This window comes from Mustela nivalis, assembly GCF_964662115.1.
Source record: "Mustela nivalis genome assembly, chromosome: 4".
Classification (NCBI taxonomy): Eukaryota; Metazoa; Chordata; class Mammalia; order Carnivora; family Mustelidae; genus Mustela; species Mustela nivalis.
Window position 1 is genome coordinate 25,976,959 of NC_139023.1, and position 22,940 is coordinate 25,999,898.

At 43.6% G+C, this 22,940-nt stretch overlaps 1 protein-coding gene across 3 annotated transcripts in view; it reads left to right on the forward strand.

The window, feature by feature from the left end:
- Positions 1 to 515: 515 nt before the first annotated feature.
- The window catches only part of LOC309863475 (uncharacterized protein), a 265,681-nt gene continuing 243,256 nt past the window's right edge, over positions 516 to 22,940 (forward strand). Inside the window, exons 1-4 of one of the 3 annotated variants that reach the window (XM_082728337.1) lie at positions 516 to 616; positions 891 to 1,026; positions 12,192 to 12,264; positions 14,672 to 14,837. In XM_082728337.1, coding sequence (XP_082584463.1) covers positions 534 to 616; positions 891 to 1,026; positions 12,192 to 12,264; positions 14,672 to 14,796 — 417 coding nt within the window. In that variant the 5' untranslated portion in view covers positions 516 to 533 and the 3' untranslated portion in view covers positions 14,797 to 14,837. Of the gene's footprint in view, positions 617 to 890; positions 1,027 to 1,855; positions 5,723 to 12,191; positions 12,265 to 14,671; positions 14,838 to 22,940 lie in introns of those variants that run through there. The other 2 variants (XM_082728338.1, XM_082728339.1) reach the window with 2 other exon arrangements.

Below are 22,940 nucleotides of genomic sequence, written 5' to 3' on the forward strand. Positions count from 1 at the left end.
CTAGACTGTCAGACTAAGGCCTCGGTTTCATCCACCCGAGGATTAGAAAGTCGCATGGCACATAGTAGGTACTCAAATGCGAACAGACCTGCGGCATGGGAAAGAACAGCTCGGGATTTTAGGAGGTGGAAGACCCAGAGCGGTGCCCCAGGTGCTGAGCGGGGGGAGGTAACCGTGAAAGTCTTGCCAGTAGAGTCCCCGAGGACGGGACGTTGGCCTGAAAGAACCAGATCCAAGAGAGTCCTGAGGGACGCCATTATCCCGCTGGGCCCCTCAGGCTCCGAAAATGATGGCCTGCTCCACTGGACTGTCTTCCCGCCAAAGCAGGAGCCAAAGGTCCCTGGCGCTGAGACCTTCGGGGCCAATGGCCGGTCCCGCCCCCTCCCACCCCCTTCCCAAGGATTGGTTGCTCTCCCAGCCGCCCCGCCCCTGCCTTCCGAACGATTGGCTGCTCTCCCCGCCGCCCCGCCCCTGCCTTCCCAAGGACGGCTGCTCGCCCCGCCCCCTGCCCCCGCCCCGCCCCCTTCCCGGGGATGGGCCACCCTCCCAAACCGCTTTGCAGCCCCGCGCAGCTGGCGGGGTCTTGGCGGGGTCGGTTGTCTCGCCTACTGGGGCGGTGAGTGTGGCTCAGCTCTCAGGTGCCCTGTGGAGAGGAGGGCGCCCGGCTGGGGCTGCGCTCGCCCCGCGTCCCCTCGAGCTTTGCCCGCCCCGAGCTCCGCTGCTCCCGGCGGCCAGAACGGAGGGGTAGAGCAGTCTCCTCCGAGGCCCGGGGGACGGGCGGCCCAGTCCGTCCCGGGGCCGCGCGAGGCACAGGCGCCGCGCGGAGCCGCCCGCAGGCTTCCCCGCGCCCGAGGCCGCCGCCCTAACAACCTCGCGCTTTGCTCCCCCAGGGCGCCACGGCCACCTCGTAGCGGGTTCGGGGCCGGCCCGCCTGCGCCTGCGGGAGCCCGGCCTGACCCGGGGACCGGGACCGGAGAGTTCGTCACCGACGTGTGCCGGGCTGCGTGGGCTGAGCTCTACGCGCAGGTAGGTCCGCGTCCTGGAGAGAAATGCCAGGACCCCGGCCTGGAGCACGTGGCCGGTGGCGACGGGGCACCCACGTGTTGGGTTCAGTGGACCCCAGATTGGCCCTTCGGATTGGGGAATGCGCGTTCCCGGGCTCCCCCAGCACAGCAGCTGCTTCCGGTGGGTTTTCGGACTCTTCAAGAAAGCGCTGAGATCCAGGGGATAGAGGAGAGGAGTGCAGGGATCCTAGAGAACCCTGTAGAAAACCCACCGGCCCTTTCCTGTGCCCTTTTAAGGCTGACGCAGTGCCTTAAGAGGCTAACACAGAAGGGTAAAGTAAGTCTCCATAAAACACAGGGAAGAGATCGTAGACCTCCTCTTTGGATCCTGTCTGGAATCACGGCTGAACCAGAGGGAAATTTTTCTTTCGGTTCAAGCACCCAGGTGATATTTTAACAGGGCTCGGAGCATTGATGGTACATTCAGTGGAAGTGTTGGCATTTATCACGAAGGCAGGAACAACCTACTAGAATGACATAAAAACTATAGATTGAGAACGTCGGAAAGCCCTGGATGACAAAGGTCATAAAGCCTCTGGAGACAGACTTCACCTGGTAGAAACACCAGATCCAGAATACTGAAAACTGACCCATTTTGAAATGTTTTTTTTGGTCACCCCATGCCTGCTGACATGTATAGACCTTCCATTCCTGGACTGGGTGAGCATATGGGGCCTTGAGTGAACAATTGAGTATGTAGACTAGTTACATACTGTTGGAGCATATCATCAACAGGTGAAAAAAAACACGGTCTTCACTTACTAACAAGCCTCGCCATACCTTTCTACCAGGAGATGGAGTATACACCAAAGTTTTTAGAAGAGAACTTGTATTATCAGCTCACTGGGACAGACTTTAGGAAATGCTGTTAACCATCTACGCTGTCATCAAAATTAAAATCTTCCAGGATTCCCATGAGACACACCCAAGCTAGCTCCAGATCATCATGCTGGTAACATTTAGAAGGCTATCCCTCTGAATGACCTCAAATTGAGGACTTCCAGAGCCTACTCAGACTCCAGAAGCAGATGACACTATGAAATAAGCAGCTTTGTCCAAGATCTTGAATCAAGAATGTTCTCTTCATTTATCTTCCCTTGAAGCCGTTCTCCCTGACCTGGAAAGTTCTCTGACCTAGAGATCTTTAGAAAACAAAAAACAAAAAACCCTTCCTCTTTTTTTATAGAAAGATTGGCTGGAGGTTGCTTGTCTTAAACTATTCTCCCTCCGTCCCTCCACTATGGGCTTCCTTTCAAACAGAGTCTTGCTTCAGCTAACCCTTGGTGCTTTTTCAATAATTCTAGCACAGCCCCATCACCCACTCCCACCACTCTTCCAAACCCCGACACCTTAGCTAATTTATCTGATCGCCGGTTTTATCAACATCTGTATAATGCACAAGAACTGAACTAGTTTTTGTTCCTGCCCACGCAAGTACCTGGTGGAACCATTCTTTATAGTGGATGTATAAAAGGGAACCGTATCCATAAACAAGAGGATAAAATGACTCTACGTGGCATTAGGAAACTTCTATAGAGGCTCAAGGCCTATCATTTACTCAGATGAAGCTTTTGGAGGGAAATTTTCCTCTTTGTATTGAAAATAAAAATCACACTGGACCCTTCCTAGGTAACAGTACTGAGACCTCCAAAACAGTACTGTAATTAGACACGCTGGTTTGATTCCACAGATGGCACCTTCAGACCTACAGATGTTGTAAATGAGCCCAGGACTGATTATTATGATGCAAATGTTTGCCTGGCCACTGGACAATATTCCTAGTTTGCAGGCCACACATGTGAGACATGGAATAGCTTGGCTTTTCCCTTGGTTGCTCTGCCCAATACCACATCATCTACCCCATCTACCCCATCTCTACGGCTGCTAAAACCAAACCAAAGGTCTTTTATACCAGATATTTGCAATCTCTTTTGCTCCTACAGGCTGAGACATGTGCATATGCCTACATAAGTAATGACGAAGGCCATGTTGGGCACCACATGCCAGCCTGGTGGGTCACATGTTCACTCTGACCTTGCCCATGGACAACAACCCCGGTGTTGTTATCTTAGGTGGTAATGAGGTATATAAGGAATTCCCACCTAAATGGTCAGGCCATGTGGACTTGGCCATCTGGCGCCTTCCATCACCTGGTACCCTATTGTAAGTCCTAGCCAAATCACACACGCGGTCTCCTTAATAAAGTAGCACCACGTAGATCACCCAACCAGACCTCATAGACAGTCCACCCATTTTTCACAACACCAATTCAATAAGGACCCTTTCTCCAAGTTTGGGAACTTCCTGTCCAGAAGAAACAATCCTAAAGATTTCCAAAGTCACACATCAAGAACTCACTGCCATAGTGTAGCCCTTGGAAGCGCACCCATCAGGAGCTAGCAGTTTGCTCTCTGCACTCCAGAATCACCATCTGGATCTACCGGCTGCTCAACAAGAAGCACGTATGATCACTAGCAAGCGATGCTGCCCCTACGTGAGCATAACTCAGAAGTCCCGTTTCATCTGAAGCGTGTGAAGGAACATGTCAACAGTCTACATCCAACAAGCAAATTATGATTTAATTAGACTGATATTTTCTCAGGCGTGAGAAACGGTTCAGTGGCCCTTGGAGCCATGTGTTTGGATTTGTGCTTTGCTTTTTTATTCTTGCCCTGATCTGTGTTTTTGCTCACGGATCTCTTACTTTCCAAGTTCCAGCCTAAGCCTCCTCTTCACGGCAGTCCACTGGGCTGCTTGCTCATGAAACTTCATGTCAGGTTTCAAACAAGGAACTGGGGGGGGGGGGCGGGGTGTGGTGGCGTTAGTCCCACCAGGAGGGCATAAAGACCACTTTAAACCGAGAACATCTGAATAAACAGCAGCTGTGGAAAGAGGCCTACTTTAAACTTCTCTTTGATGAGTAAAGCAGGCCTTCCTGAGAATTCAGCTGTCTTAAGCCCCTCTCTGGGGGAGCCTTTTGTAAAGGAGGAGCCTGACTTGGTATCAGGACACCTGAAGAACTGTGTAAATAAGTCCTATGTGCTCCTTCCCTACTTTGCAACTGATACCCTGTCCACTATCCCATTAAGCTGGTAGATAAAAGCTTATCCCTGACTGTTCCGACAGCTGCCCTGGATGGCCTACTCCCACATACCCATATAATAAACTTTCCTCCCATTATTCTGTACACTCACAGGCCTCTAGCCACTTGGATCTAAAATCTGGTATGTTTAAGAACTGAAGGCTCTCTTTACTTCCCTGCAGGAGAAAGCTATAAACTGTTGACGCTGGAAGGGTTTGGTGTGCTCTCCTGATCTGTGTACATTTAACCTCCAGTCTCACAGGGAAGTGTATCTGGTGTGAGGGGTAGCCTTCTGGTCTCCCGTGGGCAGCCGCAGGGTGGAGGATTTTAGGGACAAGACAGCATTTCATTGTATTGAACACATCATCTACCCCAGCCCATGGTGAAGTCCTTCCATTTTTCTGTTGAATCCTCCCCCACTTGGCAGGTGAATAAACTCAAAGGGTATCATTACCAAAAATAAGAGCAAGATGCAGAACAGGGTGTCTGGTGTGCTGCCTTTCATAAAGCAGCAGAAATAACATGTATATGTCTCCATATGTGTAGTTTCTCAGTTTTGCAAGTAGACCGCTCAGGAAGGATAGATGAGCCAGAAGCTAATGGAAGGGATTATATTAAGGGGCACAGGCAGTGAGAGTCCCACCTCTTTTTTAAAAGTTGAATATAAACAGCCTGATGAACATTTTCACAAACTGACAACCTAGAGAAAATTGTTCTCTGAAGTCATGCAAAAATAATGCAAAAATAATCCAGTAATTTGGGGTACATCCTTAGAGGTAGGATTATTGCTCATAGTAATGTCAAAAGATTGAAGGAACAGACTAGTCCAGTGGTACAGAGCATAATAAAACCTGGGTGGTTTTATTATGCACAGAATATAACCCATATTATGGGCAGAAGTCCTAACCACTTGCTTTCCTGTGTATGTTTTAAAAAAATGCAGCTGAACTCTTGGCATTGAAACCGGAGACACCGTTAAAGTAAGCACATAGCTTTCGGTGTCGAGCATAGTATGTGGATAGTATGGTAGATGATGCATGTAGGATGCTATATTAGAGGGGCAGAAGTGCAAAACCATTGAGGGAAAGCGTTAGGAAAAGAAATCTAGATTCATAATCACGTCCATTTTCTTCCATAAAATGGATATAAACAGGAAAGGGTGGGTCGAGCCAATACTGCTTACCCCTCTTTTTTGGCTATAAAAATGAGTTTTGTTTATTTCATTTTAGGAGAAGGCTGATGGCCACGGACCCTTGGATTCAGTGCTCCTGGTCACTGCTAAGGAGGTTTAAGACAAAACTAGATTATCTGTTGTGTGCTTGTTGTCTGTTCCCTGCTAGACTTTAAGCTCCACAAAGACAGGTGTGTTTGTTGAATCACAGTGAAGAGGGTTGTGGTAAAGATGAACGAATGCAGTTCAAGCCCTCACAGTTGACCATGGGCATTTCTTAGCTCCATGTAAGTGGGGGTGCACATATAGCTAATGTGAACCTCTGGCAGATTTGAACTTTTGCATTAACTCTTGTCAGATTTAAATTTGAAAACTTTTGAATAAAGATGATTACTAGACTTGGGAGTTCTTGTCCTGGCTTGCTTTGTTTCCTTTCAAGTATTCAGGTATATCAGAAACCTCACAAATACTACACACTTGTATTTATTGAGCCCATTAATTCCACAGTGTTGAGTAGGAATAAAGTTATGAGGAAAACTGAAATAAGAGTGCAGTTGTTGGAGTGTTAGGAGATGTCATTGGGCAGATGAAATCTTATCAAACAGCATGAGTGGTTTTGAAATATGTTAAACCCTACAATATTGGGTTAAAGGATAAGAAGGTTTTCTGCCTCCATATGTAAAGTTTGTAGGGGATGGAAAGTCCTGGAAAAATAGTTTCAAGCTACTAATGATAGACACAAAGACATTTTTTATATTTGAAACTTATCAGAAAAATATCTGTCATTATTCAGTAGAACACAATACCTTGGTTGGGAAAGAAGTTTATTATTTATTAGCTAGCTTAAGATTTAGCAATTTGTTGGATTATTTATCAACATTTGCTGAGACTCAATGAAAGATACTGCAAATCAAGGGCCATTGTAATCAAGTCTTTTAGGATTAAGTGTAATCCTTTGAATGATTGTTAACAACAGTGAGTGATTTGAACATCTTAACCTACAAATAGGATTAGGATGGCTCTCCAAAAAACATTGTTTTTAAATGCTTTGTTTGCAAATTGTACCATTTTAGAAGTTTTGTTATAATGAATGGAAAACATCCAAGTTGAAGTATTATGCAAATGTCCTGTTTCTCCTTAAAGTTTATCTCACAAAATTGTAGCGTTCAATAGTAGATCTTTCCTCTGTTGCAATTATTACCATAGTCTTTCAATGGTGATTTTCTATTTCTACATTTATTACTTTAAATTCTACTGTATGGCAGATTTATTTCAGTCATTTTTATCAGTATGGACTCATGGATATCCACATTATTCTTTAGCTGTAATGCAATACCAATCATTTCTCCTAGTGCTCAAATTGTCCCAACTTTGGCCCCTGAGTGCTTTTCAAAGTAGGTTCCTACATCCTTTTGACATAAGCCCATCCTGTGTTTTGAGATAAACACTTCTGTTCTGGAACATCACGATGCTCTAGCTTCATCTTATATGTTTCCTGCACAGCCTTAGAACCAGTCATTTTCTAAGAAACCATGGTTCCTTTTGCTGATAATGTTATTTAGAGACCAAAATCAGGGCACAAAATGTGCTCATTGCCACGGCTACTAGGATCTGTGTACATGAACCCATGTATATACCAGTATCTATATTTCTGTGTCTAGACATGGTAAAATAAATTCGTTCATATTGATTTCCCCAACTCATTTATGATGTGGAGAACAAAGGCAAAAGAAATATAGAAAAAAGTTAAAAATCCTTAAAATTTACAGCCCATTGATCAGCAATTGGGACAGGCAGAGTGACCTTCTCCAAGGAGCTTAGCTGTTCAATATTAATACTTTGCTTGAAGTAAAAGGTAAACTTAGTTTGACATTAACCTGACCTCCAAGATCCTGTAAAAAAATCCCTTTAGAAACTTCTTTATCTCTACCCTCCAAACATTCTCCAAGCATATGGCCCACTGATATACATCTAAAGAGTCTCATGACTAAGGTTTTACTGGACAGTAATAAACGATCTTTTTCTAACAACAGCTAGTCTGTCAAGGTCCTGGAAACCTTGCTTCCAAATTCTAGAGACCTACACCATCCCTAGCCCCCTTCCATCTTGAAAGTATATAATCAGCCACTCCTCACAACCCCGTGCAGCACTCTCTGTCCAGAGATCCTGTCCCTGTGCTATAATAAAACCACCTTTTTGCGCCAAAGATGCCTCAAGAATCTTTCCTGACCATTCGTTCCTAAATCTCAGCTTTTCATATCAACCTATATATTTTTTCCTGAAACAATAAACTATTTTATCATATACGTATAGTATATATAAACCATAAATGTATAGGTATATTGATACCTCTTTAAAAGTTGATGCATCACTGGATCTAGATAATCTAAGTACAAAATGGAAGTGATCAAGAAAACCACTTACATTACTTAAAGGAAAGAAAGTCAGTTCCTCACTCAATTCTAATGTTATGTAGATGGACTATGGGGGAACAAATACTTTCTATTCTGATCATTACATTGCGACTTTATAGAAGATAAAGTATTTACATGTAGCCATCAAAACAGAAGTCAGTACTCCTGCAAAGAAATACTTCAGGGGGAACAGTTGCATTATTACTTTGCAACAATTTTGTAGACTGTGATTTTCAAACCTAGAGATCTGCAAAAATCAAGGATTAAGAGAATGCCCACTCATCATTAAAAAAAATACATACTATATAGTAATAACAACTGTAGGTAAACGTGTAATAAAAGTAATTGTTAAGGAAAGTATGGATGATTTTCTCAGTCAACAAATCTTAGCTTATGATAAAATTCAATATTACTCACATTCTTTTCTCTTACCTTCTTTCCCTCCATTACACTCATCTGGTCAAGTGGCAGCTCTGCTGACCCTCACCCCTTACTTTACCACTCCCCCTCCCCGACTTCCCTACCCCACTCCACCCCATGCTGCCCCAAACCATCCACCTACTCCTGGCTCACACCTGCACCAAAGCATTGCTAGAATCTAATGCCTAAATGAGTTGCCAGGTCTCACTAAGTTCACATTCACAAATCCAAAATTAACACTGCCTAGCAATTCTATAGTTTCTACTTTCCTGAACACCTATATCTTACTTTCTCTTCTTCTCTTTCCTCAGAATAATCTTATACTCTCTTCTCAAACAAATACACATTCCCATTTGATGACTTTGCCTCATCCTTCATGGAGAAGTGGAAGAAAGACCAATGGACTATCATCTCACCAACCTACCCCTACGGTTGCCGACACTTTGCCTTCCCTCTCTTCTGATGAAGCACCCTTGAACCTGTCACTGTCTGAGCTTCACTTTCTTCTCTCAACCCTCTCCATTGACACTTCTGTCCACCAATGAGATTAGTCACATCAAGGTCACTGATGTCCTCCATCTTGCCAAGTCAGTGGTCCTATAAGTTCTTAACAGATCTCCCAGTGCCATTCTTAACAGTTGGCCTCTTTTTCTTTTCAAATACTCCCCGAGTCACCCTATGATGGTTAATTTTTGTGTCAATTTGACTGGGCCATGGGGTCACCAGATATTTGGTCAAACATTATTCTGGATGTTTCTCTGAGGATGTTTTGGAGAAGATTAACATTTAAACCAGTGGACTGTGTAAAGTAAATTTTTCTCCCTGATGTCAGTAGGCCTGAATAGAACAAAAGGCCTGCCTCTTCCATGAGCAAGAATTTCTCCTACTTGACTGCCCTCAAGTTGGGACATCAACTTTTTTCTTGCCTTCAGACTTGAACTAAAATACCAGATTTTCCTGGACCTTAAGCCTGTTGGCCTTCAGATGGGAACTCCACGATTAGCTCACCTGGTTCTTCTCAAGCCTTTTGACTTGGACTGGAGCTAAACCATCAGCTGTCCTTGATCTCCAATTTTTCAACTCATTCTGCAGATACTGGGGCTTGCTGGGCTCCAATAATGTGAGCCAATTCCTGTAATAAATGTGCACACGCACACGTGTGCGTGCACACGCGCTGGCTTGTGTGTGTCCTATTGGTTCATTTCTTCGTAGAACCCTAATCAAAACATATATTCTCCTGGTTTTCTCCTCCAATTAGGTACCCCTTGGCCAATCCTGCTGTGCTCCTTCTCTAAGTATTAGTGTGTCCTGGGTGTGGTTCTAGGCCCTCTGACCCTCTCTCTATCTACATAATAACCTAGACCAGTGTCCTCTGCCTGACACTGTGGCTTTAAATAGTGTCTGCGTGCCCGTGATTCCCACATCTGTATTTCATACCCTGATTTCTCCACTCAACTCTAAACTCATGTATCCATACTTATTGTCATCTCTTGCTGGATTCTTCATAGGCATCTCTATATGGCCAAACTTAACCCCCAATTCCTTCCCCAAACATTGTTTCTTCTCCAGTTTTCTTTCTCTCCATGCACAATGACACTGTCCACCCCGCTGCTCAAGCCAGAAGTCAGAGGGTCTTCAGCCACAAGCACACTGGGGAGATATTGTGAGTTCGGTTCCAGACCACTGCAATGAAGTGAATATTGCCGTAAAACAAATCAAATGAATCGTTTGGTTTCCCAGTGCATATATAAGTTATGCTTACACTCTGCTGTGGTCTATTAATCAATTGTGTGATAAGCACTATGTCTAAAAAAGTGTACATGCCTTCATTTAAAAATACCTGTTTGCCAAAATATGCTAACCGTCATCTGAGCCCTCTTCAGTGAGTCATTGCTTCTTGGCCTTTTGGCCAAGATCAAGTGAGCTTTCAGTGAGTCATAATCACCGATCACAGATCAGTGTAACAAATATAATAATGATGAAAATGTTGAAATATTGAGAGAATTGTCAAAATGTGACACAAAGACATGAGGTGAGCAAAGGCTGTTGGAAAGATGACGCTGACAGACGTGTTCCACACAGGACTGCCACCTTCCCTTGATAAAAGCCACAGTAAACCATACGACACAATACAAGGAGGTATGCCTGGGTTCCTCCCTCCTCCTTCCCCTTGCCATTCCCCTTGAATGATGCCATTCATCAGCCCATCGGCAAATTCTTTCAACTCTGTTGCCCCCATACAATCCCAATACCAGCCAGCATCACTCCAGTTCCAGCCATGGAGTCCTCTACCCTGGATGGCTGCAACCTTTCCCACCCTCGGGGTCTAATCTTGACCCCCCCATCCCAAAATTCATTCTTTGTGCTTTAGGCAAAGGAGACTCAAGAAATAAACTCTATCACATCATTCCCCTACTGCAAGTCTCCAAGCGCTTTGCCTCATAATTAGAATAAAATCCAAACTCCACAAGTGGCCTGTAACCCCCAGTATGATCTGCTGCATTAATCCTCCAAGTTTGTTCTTGCCTTGGGATCTTTGCTCTAGAAGGCGGCAGAGGGCTGCCCATGCTGCCCACCCATCCTCATGTTCACGTAGCTTGAGTTCTAGTCACTGAGGTCTCAGTTTACATAGTACCTCTGAGAGGCTTCCTTTATCTGAGCTCCCAGTCTGAAGAAGCCTGAGTGTCTCTCACTCCCAGGCTTTGTGGTACCTAGCCCTTCCCTTTCCCTCCAGGATGAATGGAGGAGAACACATGCTAAAGCCATTGAAGAGCACAGCATTACAGAAAGAGTAGGAAATTTCAGGATGTCTGATTGGTTCTGTGGGTTGGGCCTCTGCCTTCAGCTCGGGTCATGGTCTTGGGGTGCTGGGATCGAGCCCTGCATCAGGCTCTCTGCTCAGTGGAAAGCCTGCTTCTTGCCCCCCCCCCCCACTTCTGCCTGCCTCTGTGCCTGCTTGTGATCTCCATTTCTGTCAAATAAATAAATAAAATCTAAAAAGGAAGAAAGAAGGAAATTTTGAATGAGAATTTTAAAATGATCCTTTTGGGGCACCTGGGTGCCTCCGTCGATTAAGCATCTGACACTTGATTTTGGCTCAGGCTGTGAGATCAAGTCCCCAGTCGAGCTGTGTCAGGCTCCATACTCAGTGGGGAGTCTGCTTGAGATTCTCCCCCTCCCTCTCTCTCTCCCTCTGCCCCTCACCCCCTGCTCATGGGCACAGGCACTCTGTCTCAAAAAAAAAAAAAATCCTCTTGTCCTTTTGTAATCCTGTTTGTTTTCTTCATCTAGTTAAATAGTTTCTTGTTGTTTTCCTACTCACTCATCTATTCATTCAACAAACGTTTGTTGAGTACGAACATTGGTTGAGTACTTACTACCCACTAGCCATTGTTCTTGGTCCTGGACACGTGACAGTGAATAAGACAGCCATAAGGCTTCCATTCCATCAAGAGAAGAAAAACAAACAAACAAAAAATCACACTTCGGAAAGGTAAAACTAAGAACAGAGTGATGTGATCGTGAGCAGCTGGCAGACTACCTTATAAGCCATAGGGCAACTAAGTGAAGTCTCTGACGAGCTACTGTCTTGTAGTTTCATCACCATCTTTCCAGACGTTTGCTGGGATTCAGTTTCATTACTGTAAGATGGGAATAATAATAATAATATAAATTATCTCATTGGGTCTTTGTGAGATAGTATGGGTTTTACACATCAAGTGTCAGAAACTTGCCTGACATATTTTAGAAAAAAATCTATAAATGTTGGTTTTTATTACTTTAAACTGGGGTCCCAGATAAGATTTCTTGGAAGAAGAAACATTTAAACTGAGGCCTAACGGACAAGAAGGACCCAGCCTTGTAGAGATGGAGGCCAGGAAGCAACCAGTACAAAGGTTCGGGTGGGGCGGGTCAGGCACTGACGCTGCGCGGGAGTGATCCTGCGTCCCCGGAAGCCGGATGAGGGAATGTGAATTTCATTTCAACGCTTTGAAAAAGCAATGATCATTTAAAACAGAATTCCTTGGCCTGTTTTGCAGAGAATGGAGTTTAGGGAAGGAAAGAGCGGAAGCAGAGAGACCAGCTGGAGGAGGGGCTACGTCAGAGGTCAAGGTAAGAGATTCTGCCCTCTGGGCAGTAGAAGTGAGGGTCAAGAGAAGTGATGGGTTACTTTGTGTCCTACTTGATTTTTAAACCTCCTGTTCGGCTATGGTGCTTTCATTTTCCATTTTATAGATTTTTTTTTTCTTGTTGTTTTTTTGTTTTGTTTTGTTTTAGAGAGAGAGAAAGAGTGTGTGGATAGAGAAGGGTCCGGAGAAGGGCCAAAGAGGGAGTGAGAGAGAGAGAATCCCAAGCAGGCTCCACACCCAGCATGGAGCCTGATGTGGGGCTCGATCTCAGGACCCTGAAGTCATGACCTGAGCCAAAAATCAAGAGTCAGATCCTTCACTGACTGAACCACCCAGGAGTCCCCATCTTGCAGATCTTTAAATCTGTAATATATATTCAGATATTCTAGACCTTTTCTATTGAGTTCTTCAAAGCACAGAGAAATTGACTTTCCTTCCACAGAAAAATTGTTTCAAAAAATGTTCACTAGTTAATAATTCTCCATGAATTAAAGCTTTAAAAAATTTCTTATCTATGGACTACTCATTTTTCATATTTCTAATAAATTATTAAAATATATTCATTTTCTTTATACCAGTGTGGGGATGCCCGGATGGTTCAGTCAGTTAAACATCTGCCTTCTGCTCGGGTCATAATCCCAGGGTCCTGGAATCGAGTCCTGAGTCAGGCTCCCTGCTCAGTGGGAGCTTCTCCCACTACCCCTGCCTGCTGCTCGCCCTGCTTGTGCTCTCTCTCTCTGACAAATACATAAAATCTTTTAAAAAGATTAAAAATAAATAAATAAATAAATAAATAAAGACAAGCTTCACTGACTCTGAAAAAATATATAAAAATATATATAAATAAATACATATACAAATATATATTTAAGATACACACACACACACACAGCAGTGTGCACACCAACTTTCATAGCAGTATTATTCATAGTAGTGAAAAGATAGAAACAACCCAGTGCCCATTGATGCATGTGAATGGATGAAGAAAATGTGCTGTGTACACACAATGGACTATTATTCAGCCTGAAAAAGGAATGAAAGTCTGATAGATACCATAGCGTGCGTGCCCCGGGAAGACATCACGCTGAGTGAAATAAGCCAGACACAAAAGGACAAGCACGGCATGATTCCACTTTCATGAAGTCCCTAGAATAGTCTAATTCATAGAGACAGAAAGTAGAGCAGAGGTTACCAGGGGCTGGGAGGAAGGCGGTGGGGAGTTATTATTTCACGGGTACAGAGTTTCAGTTTGGGAAGATGTAAGATTTCTGGAAACGGATGGCGGTGACGGTTGTACAGCATTGTGGATCGTCCTGATGCTGAAAAACAGTTAAAACGGTCAAATGTTTTGTTTACAACAATAATATAATTCAAACAAAAACAGTTGCCAGGAGCAGGCTGTGAACCGCCTTCTCCAACTAGATTTAGAGTGTTCTTGTGAAGGACTGTAGCTCAAGGTGGTTTCAAAATTGCCTTAATAGACTTCGTCTGGTAGTGGTTTTTCTCTCCCATGCCATTTTCAAAGAAGGTTGCTCTGTTCCTTTCCTCACAGAACCTTCCCACGTGCGCAGCCAGGTAGAGGCACGAAGCCACCATTGGGGGCAGCGCAGTGCTGAGAAGCCTATCTTGGGGGCCCTTTGTCAGCAAGGACCAGAGAAGGGTGCCGCCTTCTCCTTCACACCTTTGAGCGGCTCCTGCCTGGACCGCTCATGGACACAGCAGGCAAAACTGAGATGCCAAAACCACCATTGTCGTGACTTTTCCCACTTGTCAAGAGAGGTCTCATTTTTTTCTGACTTGCTAATGCTCTGGGGGTTTTGAAGAGGAAGACAAATTGAATGGAATCATGTCTTTTTGGTATCGATTTTCATGAGGTAAATGAGGACTTTTAAAATCTGTCTCCACTGCAAGCGATGGACCACAGTATCAGAGAAAGGCTTTGAGTTACAGTCCTGATCAGGTGCTTGAGCCGAAGACAAGGAAGCTTTCTTGGCTTGGTTTGCCTATGCAAAAGGGCTGTATCATATATTCATATTGGAATCAAATAGCAAGTTGCTCATATTTAGAATTTTTCTCAATTTTGAAAGATGTAGAGGCTAGGAGATCTGTCACATGTACTTTCTCCCCAAGAGAAAGATTCTAGAACTGCACTGTCTAGAGCGTGCTCCTGAAATGTGACCAGCACTACTGTGGGTATGAATTTCCTGGGACCGCTGTCACAAATGACCACATACTTGGTGGCTTAAAACAACACATGTTTATTGTCTTACAGTTTGAAATCAGTTTCACTGGGATGACATTAAGGTGTCTGCAGGCCCACACTTCTTTTGTAGGCTCTAGAGAACAAACCCCCCCCCTTTTTTTAAAGATTTTACTTATTTACTTGACAGAGAGGAGAGAGAGCAAGAGAGAGAACAAGCACACAAGCCTGGAGAGCAAGAGAAAGACTCCCCACCAAGCAGGGAGCCCAACCTGGGGCTCGAGCCCAGGACCCTGCGATCACAACCTGAGCTGAAGGCAGACGCTTAACTGACTGAGCCACCCAGATGCTCCAGGGTAACCCATTTCTTTGCCTTTTCCCAATTCCTGAGCTTCATTCCAGGCCTTCCTCCTCTGTCTTCGAAGCCAGCAGCATAACATTAGCTGTAGCCTTGCTTTCTATGTTCTGCCATCCAGTTGCTCTCGGTTTCTTTTCTTTTATTTCTCTTTTTTTTTTTTTTAAGATTTTTATTTATTTATTTGACATACAGAGATCACAAGCAGGTAGAGAGGCAGGCAGGTTGAGATCGGGGAGCAGGCTCCCTGCTGAGCAGAGAGCCTGACTCAGGACTCAATCCCAGAACCCTGGGGATCATGACCTGAGCTGAAGGCAGAGGCTTAACCCACTGAGCCACCCAGGTGCCCCTTGGTTTCTTTCTTATAAGGACACCTGTAATTACATTTACAGACTACTCAGATAGTCCAGGATAATTTCTCCAGTTCGAGTCTTTAGTTCAAGCACGTCTGCAATATACGTTGAAATTCACAGGGTCTGGAGATTAGGATGTGGATGTATTTGGAGGTCTGTTGTTCAAGCTACCATACTGAGGAACTGCATTTTGAATTGAATGAAATTTGAATTTAAATAACCATCTGGCTAGTGGCTACCATTTTGAATGGCAGAGACACGGAAGATTTTCAAATTCACAGGGGGTTCTAAAGACCCCACTGCTTTCATGTTGTCTAAAAGCCAATATCAGTTATAAAATAAACAAGTCAAGGAGATGGAACATACAGCATAGGGAATATAGTCACTCTTATTGTAATAACATTAATAACATTGTGTGGTGACAGATAGTAAATACACGTATCACGGTGAGCACTGTGTAATCAATAGAATTGTTAGATCCCTGTATCGTGTACCTGAAACTAATATAACATTGTATGTCAATTATTCTTAAATAATAAAAAAGATTTTTAAAGCTACACATGCCCTAAAGGGAAAAGAAAAGGCCAAAAGCAGGTACTTCATTTCATAGTCATCTTGTTTATTGTTGGTCTAGTCTTTAAAAAAAAAACAAAACAAAAAAACCTAAATAAATTTGTTATTTAGAGAATTGAAACACATCATCCCATAGATAGGATAGGGAAAACTCCTAGGGATTCTTCATCATCGAGCGAAGATTTAATGAGCATTTTTGAAAGCCCAGGCACTGAACTCCGAAAGTAGTTCACGATCTACAACATACCGGATACACATCGTGATAGCAGGAAGCAGGGGAGCATGAGATCAGAAACGGACCCTAGTGAGGTCCAGGAAGGAATTCTGGAGGATGTAAAACCCAAGGTAAGAGATGGCCAAGTCAAGAAGGATAAGAAAGAACATGGGCAGAGAGAAAGGGGTAAGAAAGGTATTATCAGGGGCGCCTGGGTGGCTCAGTGGGTTAAAGCCTCTGCCTTCGGCTCAGGTCATGATCCCAGGGTCCTGGGATCGAGCCCTGCATCGGGCTCTCTGCTCAGCGGGGAGCCTGCTTCCTCCTCTCTCTCTCTGCCTGCCTCTCTGCCTACTTGTGATGTCTCTCTGTCAAATAAATAAATAAAATCTTTAAAAAAAAAAAAAAGGAAGGTATTATCAGGAGAGGGAGAAGCATGCGCCGAGGAAAGAGGTGAAGAGAGGGGTCTGGGAGTAGTGCTATATGACTGAATTATGTGGGGTCAGGAGGGGCAAGGCAGAAAGAAAAGGCAGGGGCTGAATCTTGATGGGCAGAATACGTCATGATAAGGAGTTTGGACTTTTCCCAGTGTCCATCAGGGTTAGATTGAATGCAGTTGAGAGAGGGCGAGTGTGAGTGTCTCAAACCAGGCCGACGTTTATATCTGCACCAAGGCTGATGGGGAAGCTGTGCTCCGTAAGGCCCTCGGGGTGCAGATTCCTGCTACCTTATTCCTTTGCCATCTCTACCTAGTGTATTTGCTAAGGCCGCAATAACAAAGTACCGCAAACTGGGAGGCTTAAAGAACAGAAATTTAGTGTCTCATGGTTCTGGTGCCCGGACCCCCAAGATGAAGGAATTGACAGGATTGGCTTCTTCTGAGGACTGTAAGGATATATTAGAGAGTATCATGCCTCCATCAGAAAGGACGAATACCCAACTTCTGTAGCAACATGGATGGGACTGGAAGAGATTATGCTGAGTGAAATAAGTCAAGCAGAGAGAGTCAATTATCATATGGTTTCGCTTATTTGTGGAGCATAAGGCATAACACGGAGGACATGGGGAGATGGAGAGGAGAAGGGAGCTGGGGGAAATCGGAGGGGGAGACAAACCATGAGAGACTGTGGACTCTGAGAAACAAACTGAGGGTTTTGAAGGGGCGGGGTGGGGGGTTGGGTGAGCCTGGTGGTGGGTATTAAGGAGGGCACGGATTGCGTGGAGCTGTGGGTGTGGTGCATAAACAATGAATCTTGGAACACTGAAAAGAAATTTAAAAATTAAAAAAAAAAAAAAAAGGATAAATCTGTGCCAAGCCTCTCCCACAGCTTCCAGTAGGTTTCTAGACATCTTTGGTATTTCTTGATTAGTAGAAACATCTCTGATTTCACCTTCATGTTCATATAGTGTTTTCCCTGTGTGTGCATATATGTGTCTCTGGTTCCAAACTTCCCCTTTTAATACGGACATCAGTCATATTAGATGAGGGCCTTCCTCTACATCAGTATGATCTCATCTTAACCAATTTACTTCTGCAATGACCCTATATACGATCACATTCCAAATAAGGTCTCATTCTACGATACTAGAGGTTAGGACTTGAAATTATACATTTTGGGGGCAAAGGGGGGACAGAATTAAACCTGTATCACCTAGGATGTGGTCCTCATCCTTAGGGCCCAAGGCAGCACTAGGGGCCCAGCCGTCATATTCACATTTAGAGTTTCCTTAAAGGGCCCATCCTTGCAGGTCCTTCTTCTACATGGACTCCGATGTTTGCTCTGGAGGTGCTAGGAGATTCTGGTTCGGAGGTGATCACTGGAGCGTTGTTCTCCTAAAGAGGCCACTGACCACTTGTTAGCAATGCCTCTTTCTTAGACATAGGGTCAGAGAAAAACCTGGCTGAAGAATGAGGACAGCAAGAGGACAGGTGGTTGCTTTCTCTGATCATTCTAGAAGGACTTTGGGAAGAATAAGGGATTTCAAGGCACGTTCACAAGACCAAGCTGCTGGGCAATGTGGCTCATTTCCCACAGGTTGGCTTCATGTACCTCCCTTTCCCTTTTGTAGTGTCTGTTCTCCTGTGGGTTGTGGTCACTCTGTGTTTCTCTCCTTTACTAGACAAGGTGCGCCTTGAGAGGAAACAGACCCTTTGAGGTCTGATGTGTCTCATGGAGGTGGGAGGGAGGTTAGGGATTCAAAGCTTAAAACTCAGTTCTAGCACTTACTAGCTGCAGAAATTTGACCCCGCCCCCCAAAATTTAGCTTTGTCACTTGTAAAATAAGTTAACAATATTTACCTTGTAGTGTCATTATGGTCATTAAAAATAATAAGTGCAGGGCACCTGGGTGGCTCAGTAGGTTAAAGCTTCCCAGGTCCTGGGATCGAGTTCCGAGTCGGGCTCTCTGTTCAGCAGGGAGCCTGCTTCCTCCTCCCTCTCTCTCTGCCTGCCTCTCCACCTGCTTGTGATCTCTGTCTGTCAAATAAATAAATAAAATCTTAAAAAAAAATAAAAATAACAAGTAAAAGTGTGTGGGCTACAGGAGATGCTCAATGGTAAGTATTATCTATCATCTGTCCTAGGATCTCTCCAGGGCCCAGCTCAGGGCACCTTGCAGAGTAGGTGCTCAATAATATGTACCATTATCCTATGTATCTTTTTATGGCACAAGACTTCAGTGTCTGGTGGAATAAACATGATAAAATGGTTTGAAAAATTCCTCACATACAGGAGACACATCCGACCTGCGGTCAGAGGGCAAGCTCTCTCCAACACAGCTAGAGATAGCCCGGAAAAGGCCTCCCAGAGAGAATTCAGGGTGAACTTGGACCAGAATGGATAATTAACTCCATGTAATGGTCCTACAGCAGGAATCTTTTCCTATGATTTGGGGCTACATATTTTATGGTGTCTGATCATAGTAAATATCTCTCAAAGCAGTAAGCTCTCCCACACCTGCAATAATATTTTCATGGCTCACCCTGCAAGGTCAAAAGAACTGGGTGTCTTACCTACATGTAGGAAGGTGTGTTCTGAATTTCTAAAATGAGATGTTTATCCAGATATTTTTGAAGAACAGCCCAGCAATCAAGAGAAGCTGGCCCGTGGCTATGATTTGAAGTACCTGGTATAGGGCTCTAGATGCCTTCTCCGGCAGAGCTGTCAGCAGAACTTCCTGTGAGCATGGAAATGTTCTGTGTCTGTGCTAATTTGGTGAGCCCTAGCTACCTGGCTATTTTGATTCAAAGTGAACAAAATTAAATATTCAGTTCAGGGATGCACTCTCAAGCGTTACTATAAAACAAATAGTAATGGAGACTGATTGATGCAAAGATAGACAAAACCAATCTATCAAACAAAACAGAGGGGGGAACTAGTCTACACATATATGGCCACTTGATTTATGACAACTGCAAATGGGGGAATGAGCTTTTAAATGAACACGTTGGATTCATTGGATATCCACCTGGGAAAAAGGCATCTGGGCACTTCTATACCCCACCATCTACAACAATTGATTCCAAATGGATTACTGTTCTAAATGGAGCAAATTACAATAGTCATATTTTTAGAGGAATACAGAAGAGAAATCTTAATAACCTGGAGTAAACACAGACTTTTTATTTTTATATATATTTTTTAATTTCTTTTCAGTGTAACAGAATTCATTGTTTTTGCACCACACCCAGTGCTCCATGCAATCAGTGCCCTCTCTAATACCCACCACCTGGCTCACCAACCCCGCACCCCCCGCCCCTTCAAAACCCTCAGATTGTTTTCAGAGTCCACAGTCTCTCATAGTTCACCTCCCCTTCCAATTTCCCTCAACTCCCTTCTCCTCTCCATCTCCCCTTGTCCTCCATGTTATTTGTTATGCTCCACAAATAAGTGAAACCATATGATAATTGACTCTCTCTGCTTGACTTATTTCACTCAGCATAATCTCTTCCAGTCCCATCCATATTGATACAAAAGTTGGTTATTCATCCTTTCTGATGGAGGCATAATACTCTATAGTGTATATGGACCACATCTTCCTTATCCATTCGTCCGTTGAAGGGCATCTTGGTTCTTTTCACAGTTTGGTGACCATGGCCATTGCTGCTATAAACATTGGGGTACAGATGGCCCTTCTTTTCACTACATCTGTATCTTTGGGGTAAATACCCAGTAGTGCAATTGCAGGGTCATAGGGAAGCTCTATTTTTAATTTCTTTTTTTTTTTTAAGATTTTATTTATTTATTTAACAGAGACAGAGATCACAATTAGGCAGAGAGGCAGGCACACAGAGAGAGAGGGAGAAGTAGGTTCCCTGCTGAGCAGATAGCCTGACGTGGGGCTCGATCCCAGGACCCTGAGATCATGACTTGAGGCGAAGGCAGAGGCTTAACCCACTGAGCCACCCAGGCGCCCCTCTATTTTTAATTTCTTAAGGAATCTCCACACTGTTCTCCAAAGTGGCTGCACCAACTTGCATTCCTACCAACAGTAAACACAGACTTCTTAAATCAGAAACACTCACCATAAAAATTGACACATTGGGATATTAAAAATTAAGATTTTTTTTTCCCTCAGAAGACTTCATTCATTAAAAGAATGAAAAGAAACCCAGAATGGGAGAAGATATTTGCCACATATAGACCTGACATAGGATGCATATTGAAAAAATCCTCTTATAATGCACAAACAGACGGAGCATATCTGTCCAGGGGAATATAACTCATCAATTAAAAGAAGTGGATTGCTGACACATGCAAAAGGATGGAATCAGAAATATAGTATACACTGTATAATTCCAGGAATACAAAATTTTGAAACACATAAAGCTGGACAGTGGAGAACAAATTAGAATAGGGGAAGCCCCCAGAAAAGTGGAGATGAAGATTGACTGGGAGAAGGCATGAAACTCAAGACTCATGGGCTCAAAACTCAGCAGATGTACAATGAAGATTTGTGGATTTAATTTCGTTGAATTTGTACATCAAAAGAAACCTTAGACATTGAATTTCAGTTAGTGATATGCAGACTAAATTACTTACAGGACACGTGTTGCTATCTGTAATATGAAATGCAACAATATTAAGGTGGATAAAAGGATAGAAATGTAACAAAGCAAGTTTTATAAAATGTTATTCATATGGTAAGTTTATGTGTGTTTACTATAAAATTCTTTAAATTTTGCTAAGTATTTGGGGAACCTGGGTGGCTCAATCATTTAAGCATCCAACTCTTGGTTTCGGCTTCACTCGTGATCTCACAGTTTGGGGGCTCGGTTGTAGGATTGAGCCCTGGATGGAGCCCAGATTGAGCCCCAAATGGAGCCCCAGGTCCAGCCCCATGTCAGGCTCCGCACTCAGTGTGGAGTCTGCTTCAGATTCTTTCCCCCCTTCTCTCCCCTTCTCCCCTCCCTATGCTCACACACACACTTTCTCTCTGAAATAAATAAGTAAAATGTAAAAAAAAAAAGAAACTGCTAAATATTTGAAAATTATTATAATCAAATGTTAGGAAAAATACAGATGAAGAGAACAGCTCACAAACAGGAGCAAAATCTCAACAGACACTAAATAAAGTTATTCCTAAACAACTAATAAACGTGAAAAAGTGCTCAACTTCATTAACTATCAAGGGAGAGGCAAGTTAAAATCACACAAGACACAATCATCTCCTACCAAAATAGCCAAATGAAAACAGATGGAAAATCCCAAGTATTGATAAGAATATGGAACAACCAGAACTATCTTACTTTGCTGATAGGAGTCTAACTGGCACACTTTGGAAAACTGTATTAAAATATCCAAATTTGAACATGGCATAACCTATGCCCCAACAATTCCATTTCTAGGTAAATATCCTAGAGAAATGCATTCATGATTCATCAGGTTCATTGAAAGATCTCTATTACAGTGTTCATCACAATATTTTTAGTAGGTCCAAGATATATACCTATTTCAGTGTTATCAACAATTGACTTGACAAATAAAATGTGGTATATTCACACGGTGGAATGCAATACAGCAGTACAGCAATCCTCATGAACGGGCTGTAAGTGGAGTCGACATATGGATGAACCTAATAAACGTAACAGTGAGTTAAAGAAACTAGACATAAAAGAGTGTGTGCTGTAATGGTCCCGTTCATCATGTACAACAAACACAAGGCTGCTAGTCTACTCACGACTTAGAATTCTAAGGATCGTGGGTCACCCTGGGGTGGGAGGGAAGTGGTTAGTGACTGGAAGGAAGCACTTTTGGGATGTTGGTTAACCATGTTCTGTTTCTTGACCTGGTTGCTGGTGTGATTCATTTGTGAAAATTTCATTTATAATTTGTGTACCTATCTGTAAGTATGTAATATTTCAATAAAAAGCAGCTTCTGCCAGAAGCTGTGAGCAATATGGGGCCACAGAGGATTTGCCATTTGAGAGACTTGAGAATGATTCGAGAGACGGGATTAGATGTGCATTAGAAAGATTAATCCCTGGCTTTGTGGAGGATAGCAAGGAGAGGAGCTAAGGAAGTGTTTGTAGAAGTAATCCAGGCAAGCGATTAAGAGCGCCTGAATTAAAGTAGGGCAATAGGGCTGTCAGGGACAGAGGATAGCTGATATTTAGAGAAGAAACAGAACTTCAAGTCACTAAATCCCTCTGCACCTCCCTACCTCACTTGAAAAATGGAAGTTAACAGTAGCTACTTCACTGAGGCTATTTTGATGACTTAATGATCTGTTCCAAATCAAACGGACAACAAAGTCACTGCTCCTTGCATACTATGCAGAGCCAGATACATTCCTAATCTTCCAAAGATTAGGAAGCTTTAAGGGAAACATCTTAATTTGGCAAGGACTAAGCAACCCTGCCTTCTTTCAAGCACACGTAAAGCCACCTCCCAGCCTAAGGCTGGGTCCCGTGGAACACAGTAAATGGCTGCGATTAGGAATAGGACAGTACATGTCAGAACCTGAG